Source organism: Dendrobates tinctorius, unplaced genomic scaffold (genome assembly GCF_039654945.1).
Source record: "Dendrobates tinctorius isolate UK_male_01 unplaced genomic scaffold, ASM3965494v1 ptg000138l, whole genome shotgun sequence".
In the NCBI taxonomy this organism is placed as follows: domain Eukaryota; kingdom Metazoa; phylum Chordata; class Amphibia; order Anura; family Dendrobatidae; genus Dendrobates; species Dendrobates tinctorius.
In genome coordinates, this window is record NW_027361806.1 from 12,544,540 (window position 1) to 12,559,908 (window position 15,369).

Consider the following 15,369-nt stretch of genomic DNA (forward strand, 5'->3'; position numbering starts at 1 on the left):
AGGATAATGACACTGACACTTGGGGTACAGGATAATGACACTCGGGGTACGGGATAATGACACTGACACTCGGGGTATGGGATAATGACACTTGGGGTACAGGATAATGACACTGACACCCGGGGTACAGGATAATGACACTCGGGGTACAGGATAATGACACTGACACCCGGGGTACAGGATAATGACACTCGGTGTACAGGATAATGACACTGACACCCGGGGTACAGGATAATGACACTCGGGGTACAGGATAATGACACTGACACTCGGGGTACAGGATAATGACACTCGGGGTACAGGATAATGACACTGACACTCGGGGTACAGGATAATGACACTCGGGGTACAGGATAATGACACTCGGGGTACGGGATAATGACACTGACACTTGGGGTACAGGATAATGACACTGACACTTGGGGTACAGGATAATGACACTCGGGGTACGGGATAATGACACTGACACTCGGGGTATGGGATAATGACACTTGGGGTACAGGATAATGACACTCGGGGTACGGGATAATGACACTGACACTCGGGGTACAGTATAATGACACTTGGGGTACAGGATAATGACACTGACACTTGGGGTACAGGATAATGACACTCGGGGTACGGGATAATGACACTGACACTCGGGGTATGGGATAATGACACTGACACTCGGGGTACAGGATAATGACACTCGGGGTACGGGATAATGACACTGACACTCGGGGTACAGGATAATAACACTGACACTCGGGGTACGGGATAATGACACTGACACTCGGGGTACAGGATGATGACACTCGGGGTACGGGATAATGACACTGACACTCGGGGTACAGGATAATGACACTCGGGGTACAGGATAATGACACTGACACTTGGGGTACAGGATAATGACACTCGGGGTACGGGATAATGACACTGACACTCGGGGTACGGGATAATGACACTGACACTCGGGGTGCGAGATAATGACACTGACACTCGGGGTACGGGATAATGACACTGACACTCGGGGTACGGGATAATGACACTGACACTCGGGGTACGGGATAATGACACTGACACTCGGGGTGCAGGATAATGATACTTGGGGTACAGGATAATGACACTGACACTCGGGGTACGGGATAATGACACTGACACTCAGGGTACAGGATAATGACACTCGGGGTACAGGATAATGACACTGACACTCGGGGTATGGGATAATGACACTGACACTCGGGGTATAGGATAATGACACTGACACTCAGGGTGCAGGATAATGATACTTGGGGTACAGGATAATGATACTTGGGGTACAGGATAATGACTCCTGGGATACAGGCTAATAATGTAAGGTTATTCTTCCATCAGTCGTTCACTCTTCCGATAACTTTTATGCATTTTGCGCTGATTTCGTACCGCACTTTGTAGGCTCGCAGCTCCTCCAGGCTGAATGTGCCCCCCTCAGTTATTGGGACTCCATGAAGCTCCACATTTCCGTGCCGGGGTCCAGATTTCAGTCTGATTTTCAGATTCTCACTTTTTGTGTCTTCATCAGAAATGATAAGACTTTCGCCAGTAATGAGGCAGCTGGCTCCCTCCTCCGTCCTTACAGGGTGGGTGGAAATCTGAAGAATAGAATCATTGGAATTTAATAAAATAATACATTGTAATGGTAAGAGGGGGGGATCCCAGGAAATCAGAAATCGCCATCACTTCAATGCATTGCATCCTATAGACGCGCTGCACATACAGCGCTCAGAGGAACCAGTGACTCCTGCACCATCATATCCGCCACATTGAACGGGTTCTTCAAACAATTTCAGTATTATGTGATCTGAGATTCTGTAAAGTTCTGCAAAAAAAAAAGAACTTTGCAAAGGGGTTGGTTTGTCTAAAAAGTTTGTGCCACAAATCTGGGGTAAGACAGTTTAAAAAATGTGCTAAAATAATGTGCACAATGTGCACAATATTCCTAACTGTGCAAAAATGTTCTGTATAAATCTGACCATGAAAAATATAAACAACTGAGGGCTGAAAAAAAAAAGACACAATTTCAAAGTTTTGCCCCAGAGTTTTGGCGCAATCTGATGAAGAAGCCCTGTTGTGTCTGATTTACTTTTTAGTTATATTTATATCTGCTGTGCGCCATTTTCATAACACAGGCACAAAATGAAGGATAAATGTTTTTAGTTTGCAGAAGGTTGTGTGGATGATACTGTAGCAAACTCTCAGCTGTGAGAAGTATTTGGTCAATTTAAGCTTTAGTGTGAGGTTTGCATAAATCTCACCCCGTTATCAGCTAGGGACATTCTTGATCGCATCGGGGTACGGGACCACCAGCAACTATGTCCTATGGGTTACAGAAAGTACAATGCCATCACCTTTGGCGCCTGATCATCCACAGGAATGACTGTTATGTTGAATATGAGTCCGGTCAGACGTCCGCCATGCTGGTAACTAACGGAAAACTCAAACTGGACGTGCAGAGGATCGGGACCGATGTCCTCTATGGGAGGCATGTAGGCCACCTTCATATGGTTCACAGCGTGCTGGGGGCAGGGAGACATTAATATAACAGTAACACATACAATACAACAAGACCCCAGACAGGAGAAATCATCGTACCTGCCCCTGTCCTGGCGCTACATAAAGCAGATTGTCAAAGGTTCTTAACCCATTCCACCCCTGGTCAATTTTCATGTTTGCATTTAGTTTTTTCCTCCCATTCTTCCAATATCCATAACCTTTTTTATTTTTCCATCCACATAGCCACGTATGAGGACGAGGGCTTATTTTGTGTAGGGTTTTTTTGCAGGACGAGTTGTAGTTCTGAATGACTTCATTCACTTTACCATGTAACTGGGGTAAAAGTGATGAAAATAGAAAAAAAAAATTCTATGATCGTTTTTTGGGTTTTTTTTTTCTGATGTTCATTTCCCGTCATCATGATTCTCCAGGTTTGTGTGTTTAGTTTGTTACTAAACTTGAATAGAAATTTTTTTTTTCTTTATTTTAATGGTGAAAAAAAATTTCAGAAAATTATTTTAAAAAATGTGTAACTTTTTTTTATTTATATTTTTGTCAACGGAGGCGTACGTATGAGCGCTTTTCTGTGCCCTGAGCTGTAGCCTTCTTTGTTTAATTATGGGGGTACATCTCAAGTTTTGATGGCTTTATATGGCATTTTAAGTGGAGTGTGGCAAATGAAAATTGGAAATTATGGCGTTATGATTTTTTTTTTTTATTTGTTTTCCTTTATGACATTATTTTAATAAATCAGACTTTTGCCAATCCCGAATTTTTTTGTTGCAATACCAAGTGTTTACTTTACTTATTTATTTTATTTTGTTAATTTTAAATGAGGAAATTGGAATTTTTATGTTTTATTTTTATAACATTTTTTAAAAACTTTTTCTTTACTTTATTTCTTAGTCTCCATAGGGGACTTGAATTTGCAAGCATTTGATTGATAGGATTATGCAGCTGCAGCATTATTTCAGTGGTCTTTTTCCTGTTTTTTTTTAGCATTTTTTTTTCCTGCAAAGCAGCACCTGGGGCACCTGCCCGTACAAGTGATTACATATAGTACACCATGACGGTCTGAGGTTAAGGGACTGCATCCACTGCTAAATGTTCCATGCACAGAGGCGCTCCAGACCACCCGACGTGCAGGAACGGCTGCAGCCTGCATTGAATAGGGCGGCGTTAAAGTCAACTGTATGGGCAGGTGCCCGAAGAGCTGCTTTGCAGGAAAAAAACGGTAAAAAAACGGTAAAAAGGCCACTTAAGTAACGCTGCAGCTACTCCATTCTTAGGTTTAGTAGGATCGTACAGTGATGGCAAAACCTAACAAGGGAAAAGGGAAAAACTTTGAAAGTAGATGTTCACTATTTTGTTGATGTCCGGGCTTTCTTCAGTCTTATTAGGGTCTGTGCACACGGTGCGGATTTTACTGCGGATCCGCACTGGATTTGCCTCTGCGGATCCGCAGGCATTGTACAGTACAATGCACTTCAATGGGTTTTCAAAACCGCTGTGCACATTCTGCGGATTTTTCCGCACGGATTTGCTGCAGTTTTAAATCCGCAGCATGTCAATTCTTTCTTCGGATTCCGCAGCGGTTTGACACCTGTTCCATTGTCCAGGTGTCAAACCGCAGGGGAAAACCGCTGGTAAATCCGCAGGTCACTTTACCTGCAAATCCGCGCGGAAAAATCCGCAGCTCAATCCGCACTGTGTGCACTCACCCTTACAGGTCGTATGTATGAGAAATCCCCTTTAATGAGGTGTCTGAATGCAGATATGGGGTCACGCCTCATGTTTACCTGGGTGAAGGAACTGAGGCTGGAAATTGATGGATCCTTCTCTAACAGGTTTGAGGTGTCCACAAATAGCTTTCCAGCATCTTGACGGCTACAAAAAGGAAGGAGGACACAAGAATGGATTGTCCGGTCTTTATGGTTACAGTTATAGACTCATTTTGTGATTCTTCGCCGTCGGACGGATCGCTGCTTGCTGTCAGTTATGTAGAAACAACTTTACATTCTGAAAAAAGGAAATCCCGTACAGGCCAATAACCCTACAGTCCTAAGACAACCCATAAGAGCCATGTAATAAACCTTCACCCCGGAGATGTGGCGGAGGAGCACGCTTTGCTGACAGTGTACACGAGCTGACTGTCCGGAGACTCTGTGTCGGTAAAATGGAGGTGCTGCCGGGTGATGCGGCCGATCTCATTCTCCTTCACTGAAATATGTCGTCTTATCCCAGAAGCCTCCCTAGGTAGCAGATCCTTCACCGGAGAAATGTGAACCACAACCGGCTAGAAAAAAAAACAGGACAAGTTCTCAGGGGTGCAGAGGGGAACTCATAATATTACTCGAATCTTATGGATATTAGTGAGTCCTCTTCATCAATATTAGTAAGTATTCCTGATTAATGTTAGTCCTCCTCATCAATATTGGCCCTCCTCATCAGTATTAATAAGTATTCTTCATCAGTATTAGTAAGTCCTCCTGATGAATATTAGTAAGTCCTCCTCAAAAATATCAGTTCCTCCTCATAAATATTAGTAAGTCTTCCTGATTAATGTTAGTCTTCCTCATGAATATTAGTTCCTTCATCATGAATGTCAGTTGTTTATCATGAATACTGGACCCCCTCATTAATGTAAGTCCCAACTTATATTTATTAGTAGGCCCTCCTTTTAAATATTAATGAACCTTCCTCATGAATATTAGTAAGTCCTTGTCATGAACATACGGTAAGTCCTTCTTCATGGATGTTTGCTCGTCCTAATGAATATTAGTCACCACCCATGATTATTAGTAAGTCCTCCTAATAAGTGTTGAATATCAGTTGGTCCTTCTAATAATTATTAATGAGACCTGATGGTTAATAGAGACTTTCTCATTAATTATAATCTGTCCTTTCGGATATTGACCAGCTCTCCGGAGTGCCAGTATTTTCTGACCTCCGCGGGGGGGGGGGCAGGGCGATTAATGCTGCTCACATGTCTCTCTGAATAATTTGGGGGTTCGTGACTATCCGATAGCACAAATTCAAAGGTGTCCTGGAATATTTCTCCCCCAAAATGTCTGTAATAAATCAGTCCACGGAACAGATCTCTCTGCAGGAAACTTTCTACAGGAACGCCTAGAGGTAGAAGAAGAAGGGGGAAAGAAGATTATTGGAAACCAAAAACATTCTGATAAGATCCTGTTCTCCTTTCAACCATTTTCATGGTTACAATGTAACTAAATGTTAAAACTTTTTTTTTTGCAAATAATCTTGATAAGAACTCTGCTACCGTTCGGTGTATACAGCTCCTCTGCAGAACTATGCGTCTCCATATTTACAGACTACAAGTGAAGCGCAGTCTGAGTGCAGTCATATTCTCTTTTCGCTCGCTTACAGGTGTTTTTGATACATTTTTGGACCTTTTTTTTTTCTGCCAACCCATTTTCATGTCAATAAGAAAAAACGGCCATAAACGTCCTGAGAGCGCCGACATGATGCGTTTGTAAAAAAATGCAACACAGATCAAAAAAGAAGAAATAAACAGTAACTTGTGAATAAGATTTTCAAGATCTCATTCATTTTGTTCTTACAGTAATATGGTGAGTTTTTTCCTCAAAAAAAAAAAAATACACAAAAAACGAAAAAAAAAACGGCAACATGTGAAGAAGCCCTAAGGTACCATGAATAGTGTCTTGATCGCCCTCCGGCTCCTGCAGGTATCAGTGTTGATCACTTCTTAGCTGGATCTCGTACATCGCTCACGTACCTGGACTTTCTGCAGAATATCTCTTCACCAGCTCTCCGGCCGTCGGGGGACTGGTAATATTGTAGAGAATGTGGTCATCGCTGGAGTCCAAATCTGACGCCATTAAAATGTCTTTCTCGATAGCGATGGCGCCGCCTTCCGCGGCTTCGAACCCAACGTTGTTGACTAGGAATGGCGGGCTGTCGTCTTTAGGAAGGACATTTATGGGAAACTTGTGGCGAATACTGTGTTTGCCGTCGAAGATACGGAACACGATGTAGTCCTTAGTTGTGTCGCTGTCATCGTGATGGTAGCGGATGGCCCCGTCCCATATGTCCTGGACTGTGAATATAAAAGCCTTGGATCCTGACGGGAAAAAGCACATAGAAGCCGCTGAATAAGTGAGAAACATAACCTTTCATCATTACGCTAACCCTGACATACTCTGTGCTGCTGTGGACCCTGCTCCCCCCACTATATAACTCCCAGTGTCTGTTACATGCAGTCTTGTGCTCCCTACATCATCACAAGAGTGGATGGATGACTATAGTCCCCCCAAATTAGCACATTCTTCTTAAATTCTCTGTGCTGCTGGGGACCTTGTTCCTCCCATTACATATGTTTAATTTTATCATCTTCAACTTCAGTTCAACACTTTCCTCACATCTAGACATTGCCTAGCATGTAGCCATTCCTGGCCTCATCATATGAGTGGATGAGGTCACTGCTTGTGACAAGATCAACACACTCTTCTCCCGCTGCAATGATTTTCAAGAAGATGTCTGACCTCATTTTTGTGCCCTTAATTCCTTCTAATTATGTCAAAATGTATGAAAATACTCATCAATCGATATTTACTCCAATATCCAGTGTCTCTCTGGTACATGAGTGGAAGCGGTCACTGCCTGCAACATGATCAACACACTCTTCTCTGCCGCAATAAATTTCAAGAAGCTGTCTAACCTCTTTTTCTGCCCTTAAATCTTCCTAATTCTGAATCCAGTTTAGTCAAAATGTATGAAACTACTCACCGATTGCCATCTTCTCCGATCTCCAGTGCCACTCCGGTCACCTTCTGGACCACATGACTTGAAATCAGACCACCCGGCTCACACAGGGGTTTATGTGTGAACCGGAAGTCACTTTCTCAGTGTAAGTCTATGGAGTTGTGTAACACGTTGTAAAGACAGTGACCGCCCCATACCGTGTGGTCCAAAAGCGGATCGGAGCGGGACTGGAAATCAAAGAAGATAGCGAATGGTGATACACTTACACTACATTACAGACATATTTAGAAGGGATATAAAAAAAAACGCTGAGACTTCTTTAAATGGCTACTTATAAGATAATCGATACATGACTCCACCAATAATAGAGCAGAATTAGAATAAAATAGATGTAGAAGTAGAAAAAAATGAAGAAGAAAAAAGAAATTAAAGATATTATGGAAGACTATGAAGAATGAAAGAAAGCGGATAGGAAAAAAAATTGAAAATGGAAAAGATTGAAAATGGAAAAAGAGGAAAAAAAAGACGAACTGGAAATAACAAAGCAAGAAAAAGAAAAGGTAAAGATGAAGAAGTTGTGTTAGAACAAAGGAAGAGAAATGGAACACTATGGAAAGGTGAGGACAAGTCGATTGAGAAGTCGTCTAGAGATCAGCAAATCGAGCCATAATAAACTGAATGCTATGAAGGGCGGCCTAAGGGGCACCTAGGACCATGGGTAACTAATCTGTGTCTTATTTATTTCTGGCATTTTTAACCCCTTTTGTACCCTCCATTTATTATGACTTGGAGAGATCCCCCCTACAATGTCTTTTCATGGATGTAGGAGGCACTTTCACTGCGGAATGAATTTATTAGAACAAAAATTAATCTGCCGGCTGATAGTTTGGGGAGATTCTCTTATCTCTAGTGACTTCTACAAAATCTGTTCACTCTCTCCTGAAATCCTCTGTGCTGTCGATGACTCTGCTTCCTTACACACTAATGGAGCTTGCGAGAATTAAAAGGACGATATACCTACCTTTAACCGTGAGACGTCCATGGTGCAGCCCATCTACAGTTACCAGACGAACAGCATGAAGATTATCATTATCCACAATCTGGAACACGTCCCAGGTTATGGGCCGCGACTGTCCCTCCAGTAAGTTCAGACCTGCGGAGCGTATTCATCCGGATCAGCAGGTAAAACTGCACAATGTGATCTTGTCTAATATAACGCTGAGTCTGTTACCACCCACAAGATCGGTGCATTTCTTCTGAAATACTCTGTGCTGCTGGGAACTTTGATTCTCCAGTTAAGTAACTATCACCTTCCATTCCCCTCTGTAAATGTTGCATTTGCGCCTATCGCATACAGCCCATCATCATCATCACCTTCACTTTGATGGACAAGTCACTGCCTCTGACAAGATCAACACACTCCTCCACTGCTGCACTGATTGCTACCCTTACACATCATCGCCAGTTTTCATTATGTCCCCATTTTCTAAATTTTTGGGGAAAAGGTTTTAATTTTGAAATGGATACTTACCCATATTCCAAGACACTCTTGGAGCATTTGTCTCTGCCGTCCTTATGGAGAAATGGACCATTATTGGCAGACTGGTTAGAAAGTGACCATCAATTGCTTGGAAATCAACCTGAAAATTCAAAATGAAGTTACATTTCACCGATCAGACCCATAGTTCCTATGTGTGATGCAGATTTACACCAATTATGTAAAGGGAGGATCTGCCCAATTTGAGATGGGCTTCTTGTTTTCTCCGTACCCCTCCCATATAATATATTGACTCCTTTTTATTACATAAACCCTTGTGTTCCATTTTAGGAACACAATGGTGTCTCACCTCGTAGTTGCGTCTCTCCAGATGGGTGGTGTTTGGAGGTTGATAGGCGATTTTCATTTCATGGAGATCCTGCCACATGAATGATGTGATTCGCTTGGTCTGGTCATCCAGATGCGTGAGATAACCCAGTGGTGGCGGCTTACTAATCTTAAAGATAAGCTTGGTCTTAGGCGTCTCATCATCTTCAGCGTCTAGTGAGGCTGTGGTTAGTGGAGTTAGGATAAACTGGTCTATTTCCAAAATAAAAGATGGCATGAAGGCCGCGCGGGGACGCGTGTTGGGGACTGCGCCAGAAATTTTCACAGGAACCCATATGTTTTGTGACTGTAAGAAAGTTGTAAGTAATTTCCTTGAAGTTAAATTTAAATGATAATTTATATTATATATGGCTATTTTTTATCAACCTACATGGGTCAGTAGAGAGCAAAGAGATGGAGACAGAAGAGCGGAAAATGTACATGGTGTATATGTAATGGATGAAGGCGAGGAAGGTGAAGTGTTAAAAAAACAATGGGGGTGGTGAAGAGTCAGATGAGTAAAAAAGAGAATAGAGAGGTGGAAAAGATACAAAAGGCAGGAAAAGAAAAAAGACTAACATAATAACAAAAATTAAAGAGAAGTAAATAAGAACATGAAAAAAAGTCGAAAAAGCGGAGAGCTGCACAAGAAGAAAAGAAGGAAGTCAAATAAAACAACAAAGATGAAAGAAAGGAAAATTAAAAAAAAAAAATATAAGGCTAAAGGCTTCTTCACATATTGCATTTTTTGAGTGTTTTTAAATTGTGAAAATGCTACATTTTATAGCACCAACAAAGTGGGTGAATTTCTGAAATCTTGAGCACTCGCTGCTTATTTTTTTCCTTGCGAATTTGAACCTTCAAAGCATTTTTTTGAACTCTGCAGTGTCTCAATTCTTTCAATATTTTAGCTGAGTTTTTCATCCATTCAAATGCATGGGAAAAGTTTGAAAAATCTAAGTAAAGAAGCGTAAAAACACACGTATTTTAAGCAGCATTTTTCCTGCCAACGCTCTGGTTTTTGGTGCAGAAATATCTGCTGCAAATATTCATTGTGAACATATCCAGGTGAAGTGTCACTGGATGCGCTGCTGATAATTATATCCAAGGAATATTTTCCTTTAAAACTAGATGAAGAGGTCATGTGTTGACCTCGAAACGCGTTGACTTTGTAAACCTGCTAAAATAAAGTTTTCAAGGAAAATATTTGTTGGATATAATTATCAGCATAACATCCAGTGACTCTTCACTTTTTCTAAGCCCTTTGTCGTGCAGCAGCTGATGTATGCGCTTGATACATGTTGCTTTGTTGCAGATCCATGTTGGTTTCTGCATTGTTTTAACATTTAAAACTTTATTGTGCGCTCTTCCTTTTCCCAGTTTTCCATACTACAATATTCGATGTGTGCACATGGCCTAAAGAAGAGGAATATGTTGAAGAAGGAGAAAAGAAAGTGATGAAGAAAAAACAGATGGAAAAGAAAAAAGACAAATGAAAAAAGAAAAATCTGACAAGAAGAAAAAACAAAAAAGAATGACAAAAGATGACGAGAAACAGGAAAAAAATGAGACATAGGTGTTGAAAAAATAAAAGAGAACGATGATGAGAGAAAAGATAGAAAATAATAAAAAGCAAATTAAAAAAATGAGTAAGCATAAAAGGAAAAGACAAAAAAAGGAACAAAAAGGAAGAAGTGAAAAATGAGGGCCATGAAAAAAAGAGAAACACCGAAAATAGTAATAAAAGAAATATGAAAAGAATTTAAAATCAGAACAGAAAAGGAGATTGCAAGGAAGAGAAGGCAAATAAAAAAAGGAAAAAAAATGAAACAGTTGAGTAAGAAGGATGCAGATAAAACAATAAAAAAATGAAGACACAGATTAGGGATAGCGGAAAATGATGAAGAAGATGATGACGATGATGATGAAGATCTTGAAAGATGAACGAAAATGAATATGAGAAAACAAAAGGATAGGAATAATAAAAAGCAATTGAAAAAGAATGTAAAAAAGTTGAGAAAAAGAAAAAAAGGAAAACAAAGCACAGCAAAAGGGGGAAAGATGAGATACTAAAAAGAAAAACAAAGACAAAAAATAGAAGATGAGGAACCAGGAGAGGGAAAGAAAAAATAACAAAAAAGAGGAGAAAGAAAACTAGGCTCAAAAAAGGGGAAGGTGCAGAAGTTTTTGAAAAAGGAAAATATGGAAAGGAAAAATCAATAAATAAGGGGGAAAAAAAGCAAAGCAAAACATGGAAGATGGAGAAGGGGAAGATACAAATAAGTAAATGAAGGAAAGGAAGAGGGTAAAAAGAAGAGAAAGAAAAGTGGATGATAGAGAACGATAAAAGCCCCAATTCATTCAGACTGGCATTTTGTACATCCGTCTTAATGAAGGTGGTGCTGGAGTAGGATTCTCTAAATTCAATGAGAGGCTTGCAACTCTTTTACTACATTTTTCACACCTCCCAAATGTTTTCTGCTACTGTTACTCCAGTCAGAGGCTTGTGTACATTAATTTATATCAATATTCCACTCACTTTTCAATAAAGTTGATGAGGATGACCATGACTGGAGTAAAAATGGCCAAAGACGACTCGAGTTATGCAAAAAAATGTGACAATTCAGTTTTACACCAGAATTCTGGCAAAAAATTACTTAATGAATCGGGCCTTGTATGATATAGAAGAGAAAAAAAGAAGAGAAAGGTGAAGCTAAGGAAAAAGAAGCATAAGAACACGCATGCGGCTTAGGAAAAGAAAATAGTAGAATAATAACAGGAAAAGATGGAGATGGTAAAGAAGAGACTAGAAAGGGAGACTGAGAACAAGACGCTACAGAGAAAACAGGAGAGACAAAAGAGGAAGAAAAGCAACATAAAACATGGAGCGAAGAAGACAACCAACAGTAAATAAGGCAGAAAAGAGGTAGACGTTCCTCCCGGTGTATCGCCTGGATGTGGAACTACAATCGGACCTGCAGCTGTTTCCTGTGGTCTTGACTGCGATATTCTATCTGGAGGGGGATGTAATCCACATCAGGAGAGGGAGGACTCAGATGCTCATACTTGATTCCCATCTCCAAAAAATCAGCACAGTTGGTTTTCAGCAGCTTCGTCTCCTTGAATCGAGGATGGCAAGCCTTATTCCCAGAACATCGCACTTGTTCTTCTCTGTCTGAGAGGAATAGATACAATATCAACACATAAGACAAGTGTCACGATCCATTTTTGGATCTGCGTCAGATTCTGAATTCTCTTATATAAACTTTTTTCCTTTCAGGCCATTGGGGGTTAATATTAGTTTTTCCCCCGGGTGGCCGCTGGTGTTACTACATGTTTGGTTAGTCTGAGTTTGCTGATGGTGACCACTCCCACCTTCCTATAAAGGGTAATCTGAGGCTTCAGCTGGTGTTGGTGAAACACTTCCTTTGGATACCAACCAAGCTGGAGTCAGGAGCTGGCTGTGTGCAGTGAACTTCAGCTATAACCTTCATCAGGTGCCTAACTCTGCTGTTCGGTGCATTACAGCAGAGAAAGCTATGTTCTGTTTTCTAGTTGTTTTAACCCCGAGGTGTCTGTTGTATTTTTCCTTTTATTATTTTGGTGCAGTGCACTTTTTTCCCTGTCTCACCTCCTGGGGAGGGGGTTGGGGGTTTAGCTCAGGGCTAAATAGGAGATAGGGACAGGTCGGGGACTTGGGCCTCACTACCATCAAGTGTACCCCCAAGTTAAGGAAAGTCAGGGCACCCCCTTAGCCTGAAGAGGAGTTCAGGGGCCCTGGTTCCTCATCCCCTGTTTTCCCACTACTGCCCCGTGACATTGAGTTAGGAAGGTGACCAAAGATGGCTGCTATGAGTCTCCTGCCATAGTGGATTCCCAGCTATACTGTCATGAATCAACTGGGTTCAGTAATCTATAGGCATCTATCCATCAACTAAGGTTTGTATGTGACCTAGCAACAAAACCTTCTCCTCCTTCACCTTGGATGGACACATGGGTCTTCAGATGGCCACTTTTGGTGTTCAGGGTTCACCCGTCTATTATGGCTCACATACCAATATGTGTTTAAGAGCAGTGGATCCAGTCATTGGGAATATTATACTCACAGCTCCTCACTCGCAGGTTCCCTGCGGCCCCGGACACAAGTTGACTGTCACGTTTTGGTTCTTCTATCACAACTTGTCCAAAGCCTGGAAGATTTAGGTCAGACACGAGAGTCCTGACCACACAGCTGGTTCCAGGTCTCGGCTTGAAGGTCAGGACGTTTTTATCCAGTGGTTTGGATGAAATCCCATAAAACTCTGGGACTTCCAGTGAGTTTTGCACCACTGCAATGCTGGTTGTGGGTTCACTAACTTTTACTTCAAGGACAAAAGTTTCTACAGTCGTCTCTTGCTCAGAAAACCTAAAAAAGGGAAAACATATGGTAAAAAAATAAAATAAAACCGCGTTTCACCGAAAAGTGCAATTATAATTTAATATAAAATACTTTATGAAGAGATCAGCACTAACATCAGTCAAACGCGGGGAGTTATTATGTATTTTATGTTACTGTGTAGTTCACTAATTTTTATTGGTTCTATGAGCCTCAAGTATATTTTGGGGCGCCGGATGGTTCTCAAAGTCTCCCATATTAGTTTCCTTGTCAGACTAAATCTCTCGATATTTTATATTGCAGCAAAAAATATTTTGTGCAAAATTCCCCCAACACAGATAGCAGTTACATGAGCACCCCGAGAGCTAACAGTAATTCAGAAAATATTAATTGGCCACTGCTGTTTCAACAAACTTTGCTAAAATCAATTGTACAAGTGAATACCAGAAATTTTGAAACATCACAAAAATTGTTTTTTTTCCACTTATGAGTCACTTTCCCTCTCCCTGAATACTGATCTCATTATTAACTGTGGAAAAAAGTGCTAAAATCCAAACTGTACTGACAAGCTGGCCTGCTAGGTCACTGAAGGGTCAGATTACAGCTGCCTATTAATGTCTGGAGGGAGTAGCCACATCTACCTTCACAGCTACACAGCTCAGTACTGAGGTATAATGTCTTTCATTCTGCTACATAGAGAGAGGAGAACAGGAATCCCTCATGTCTGCGTGTGCTTTTTTTGGGAGATGTCATAGCAGCTAGTCTCTACCCACCAGCTCAGAGACAACTGAAAATAAAAATTGGTGAAAAATGAAGAAGTTATGTATCAGGCAGAAATGGTATTATTCCTCATGATAGCAAATACTAAAAGCTAAAGCAGGTTGACTTTAAAATGAATCTGTCATCAGGTTTTTGTTACATAATCTGACAGCAGCATGATGTAGGGACAGATACTCTCATTCCAGAGATGTGTCACTACTCGGTACAGCAGTTGTAATAGAATCACTCTTCTCTGCAGCAGATCTAGCAGAGCTCAGAATGCTGAGCTCTGTATAACTCTGCCCACACCACTGATTCAAGGTTTCTGTGTACACTGTATATTGGCAGTAAGCTGCTAATCAGTAATGGGGGCTGGTTTGGACCAGGAGGCATGAGACAACTAGGCCTCTAGTGATAATCTCCTGCTGATAATACACTGATTGTATTGAAACAGCAACACACACTCCGTAAGTGACACAATGCTGGAATCAGAGTCTCTGCCCCTGCATTATGCTGCTCTTTGATTACATAGCAAAATCCTACTGAAACATTCCTTTTAAATATAGCTTTGATTGTACAAGAGTATAAAACATGATGTAAATTATCCTTAGTCTATGCAGTTCCCTAGTCCTCCATGCTGGTCTAGTGTTCTTCCTTCATTCCGGAGCACGAGTTCAACCTAAGGCTTGTGACTGGCCTCACGCAGTCATGTGGGAGGGGCAACTCACATCACAACATGCATTCCCCCTTCCACATGACTGCCGGAATAGAAGAAGAACAGGATGTCAGTGCTGAGGACCAGGGACCTGCTGTGGCAGAGGTGGTTCAAGAATAGGTGAGGAAAGGGGAGTGCTGTATATGTTTAACCCCTTCATTATATCAGTTGGAGACTTTTTAATTTGGATAAAATTGTTACGGTTCTGCAGCACAGGACTAGGGCGGGATGGGGAAAGCTGACCCTGCACTGCGACTAGGCTGATGCCCTATGATGGATTGGCCGATCCATTCCTTGTGAATAGACCCACCGACGATCCTAGGCTAGTCTCAAGCGAAGACCTATAGATAGGGGGAGGGAGGTCCCTGAAAGATATAAGAACTGGGTACAAAAATG

General features: G+C 41.4%; 1 protein-coding gene and 1 long non-coding RNA gene across 4 annotated transcripts in view; one reads left to right on the forward strand and one right to left on the reverse strand.

The window, feature by feature from the left end:
- LOC141048722 (FRAS1-related extracellular matrix protein 1-like) overlaps positions 1–15,369 on the reverse strand; it is a 176,826-nt gene that overhangs the window by 147,180 nt on the left and 14,277 nt on the right. The window contains exons 4-14 of the mRNA XM_073544597.1: positions 13,231–13,529; positions 12,100–12,299; positions 9,108–9,431; positions 8,792–8,900; positions 8,282–8,413; positions 6,275–6,619; positions 5,501–5,643; positions 4,614–4,810; positions 4,314–4,401; positions 2,370–2,537; positions 1,405–1,613 (exon numbers count right to left, since the gene is read on the reverse strand). Of these exons, the coding sequence (XP_073400698.1) occupies positions 1,405–1,613; positions 2,370–2,537; positions 4,314–4,401; positions 4,614–4,810; positions 5,501–5,643; positions 6,275–6,619; positions 8,282–8,413; positions 8,792–8,900; positions 9,108–9,431; positions 12,100–12,299; positions 13,231–13,529 (2,214 nt within the window). The remainder of the gene's footprint in view (positions 1–1,404; positions 1,614–2,369; positions 2,538–4,313; positions 4,402–4,613; positions 4,811–5,500; positions 5,644–6,274; positions 6,620–8,281; positions 8,414–8,791; positions 8,901–9,107; positions 9,432–12,099; positions 12,300–13,230; positions 13,530–15,369) is intronic.
- LOC141048723 (uncharacterized) overlaps positions 1–15,369 on the forward strand; it is a 51,688-nt gene that overhangs the window by 15,462 nt on the left and 20,857 nt on the right. Inside the window, exon 1 of one of the 3 annotated variants that reach the window (XR_012220128.1) lies at positions 3,630–3,748. The exons of the other annotated variants lie outside the window; for them this stretch is intronic. This is a non-coding gene — a long non-coding RNA (uncharacterized lncRNA). Of the gene's footprint in view, positions 1–3,629; positions 3,749–15,369 lie in introns of those variants that run through there. 3 annotated transcript variants of the gene reach the window in all.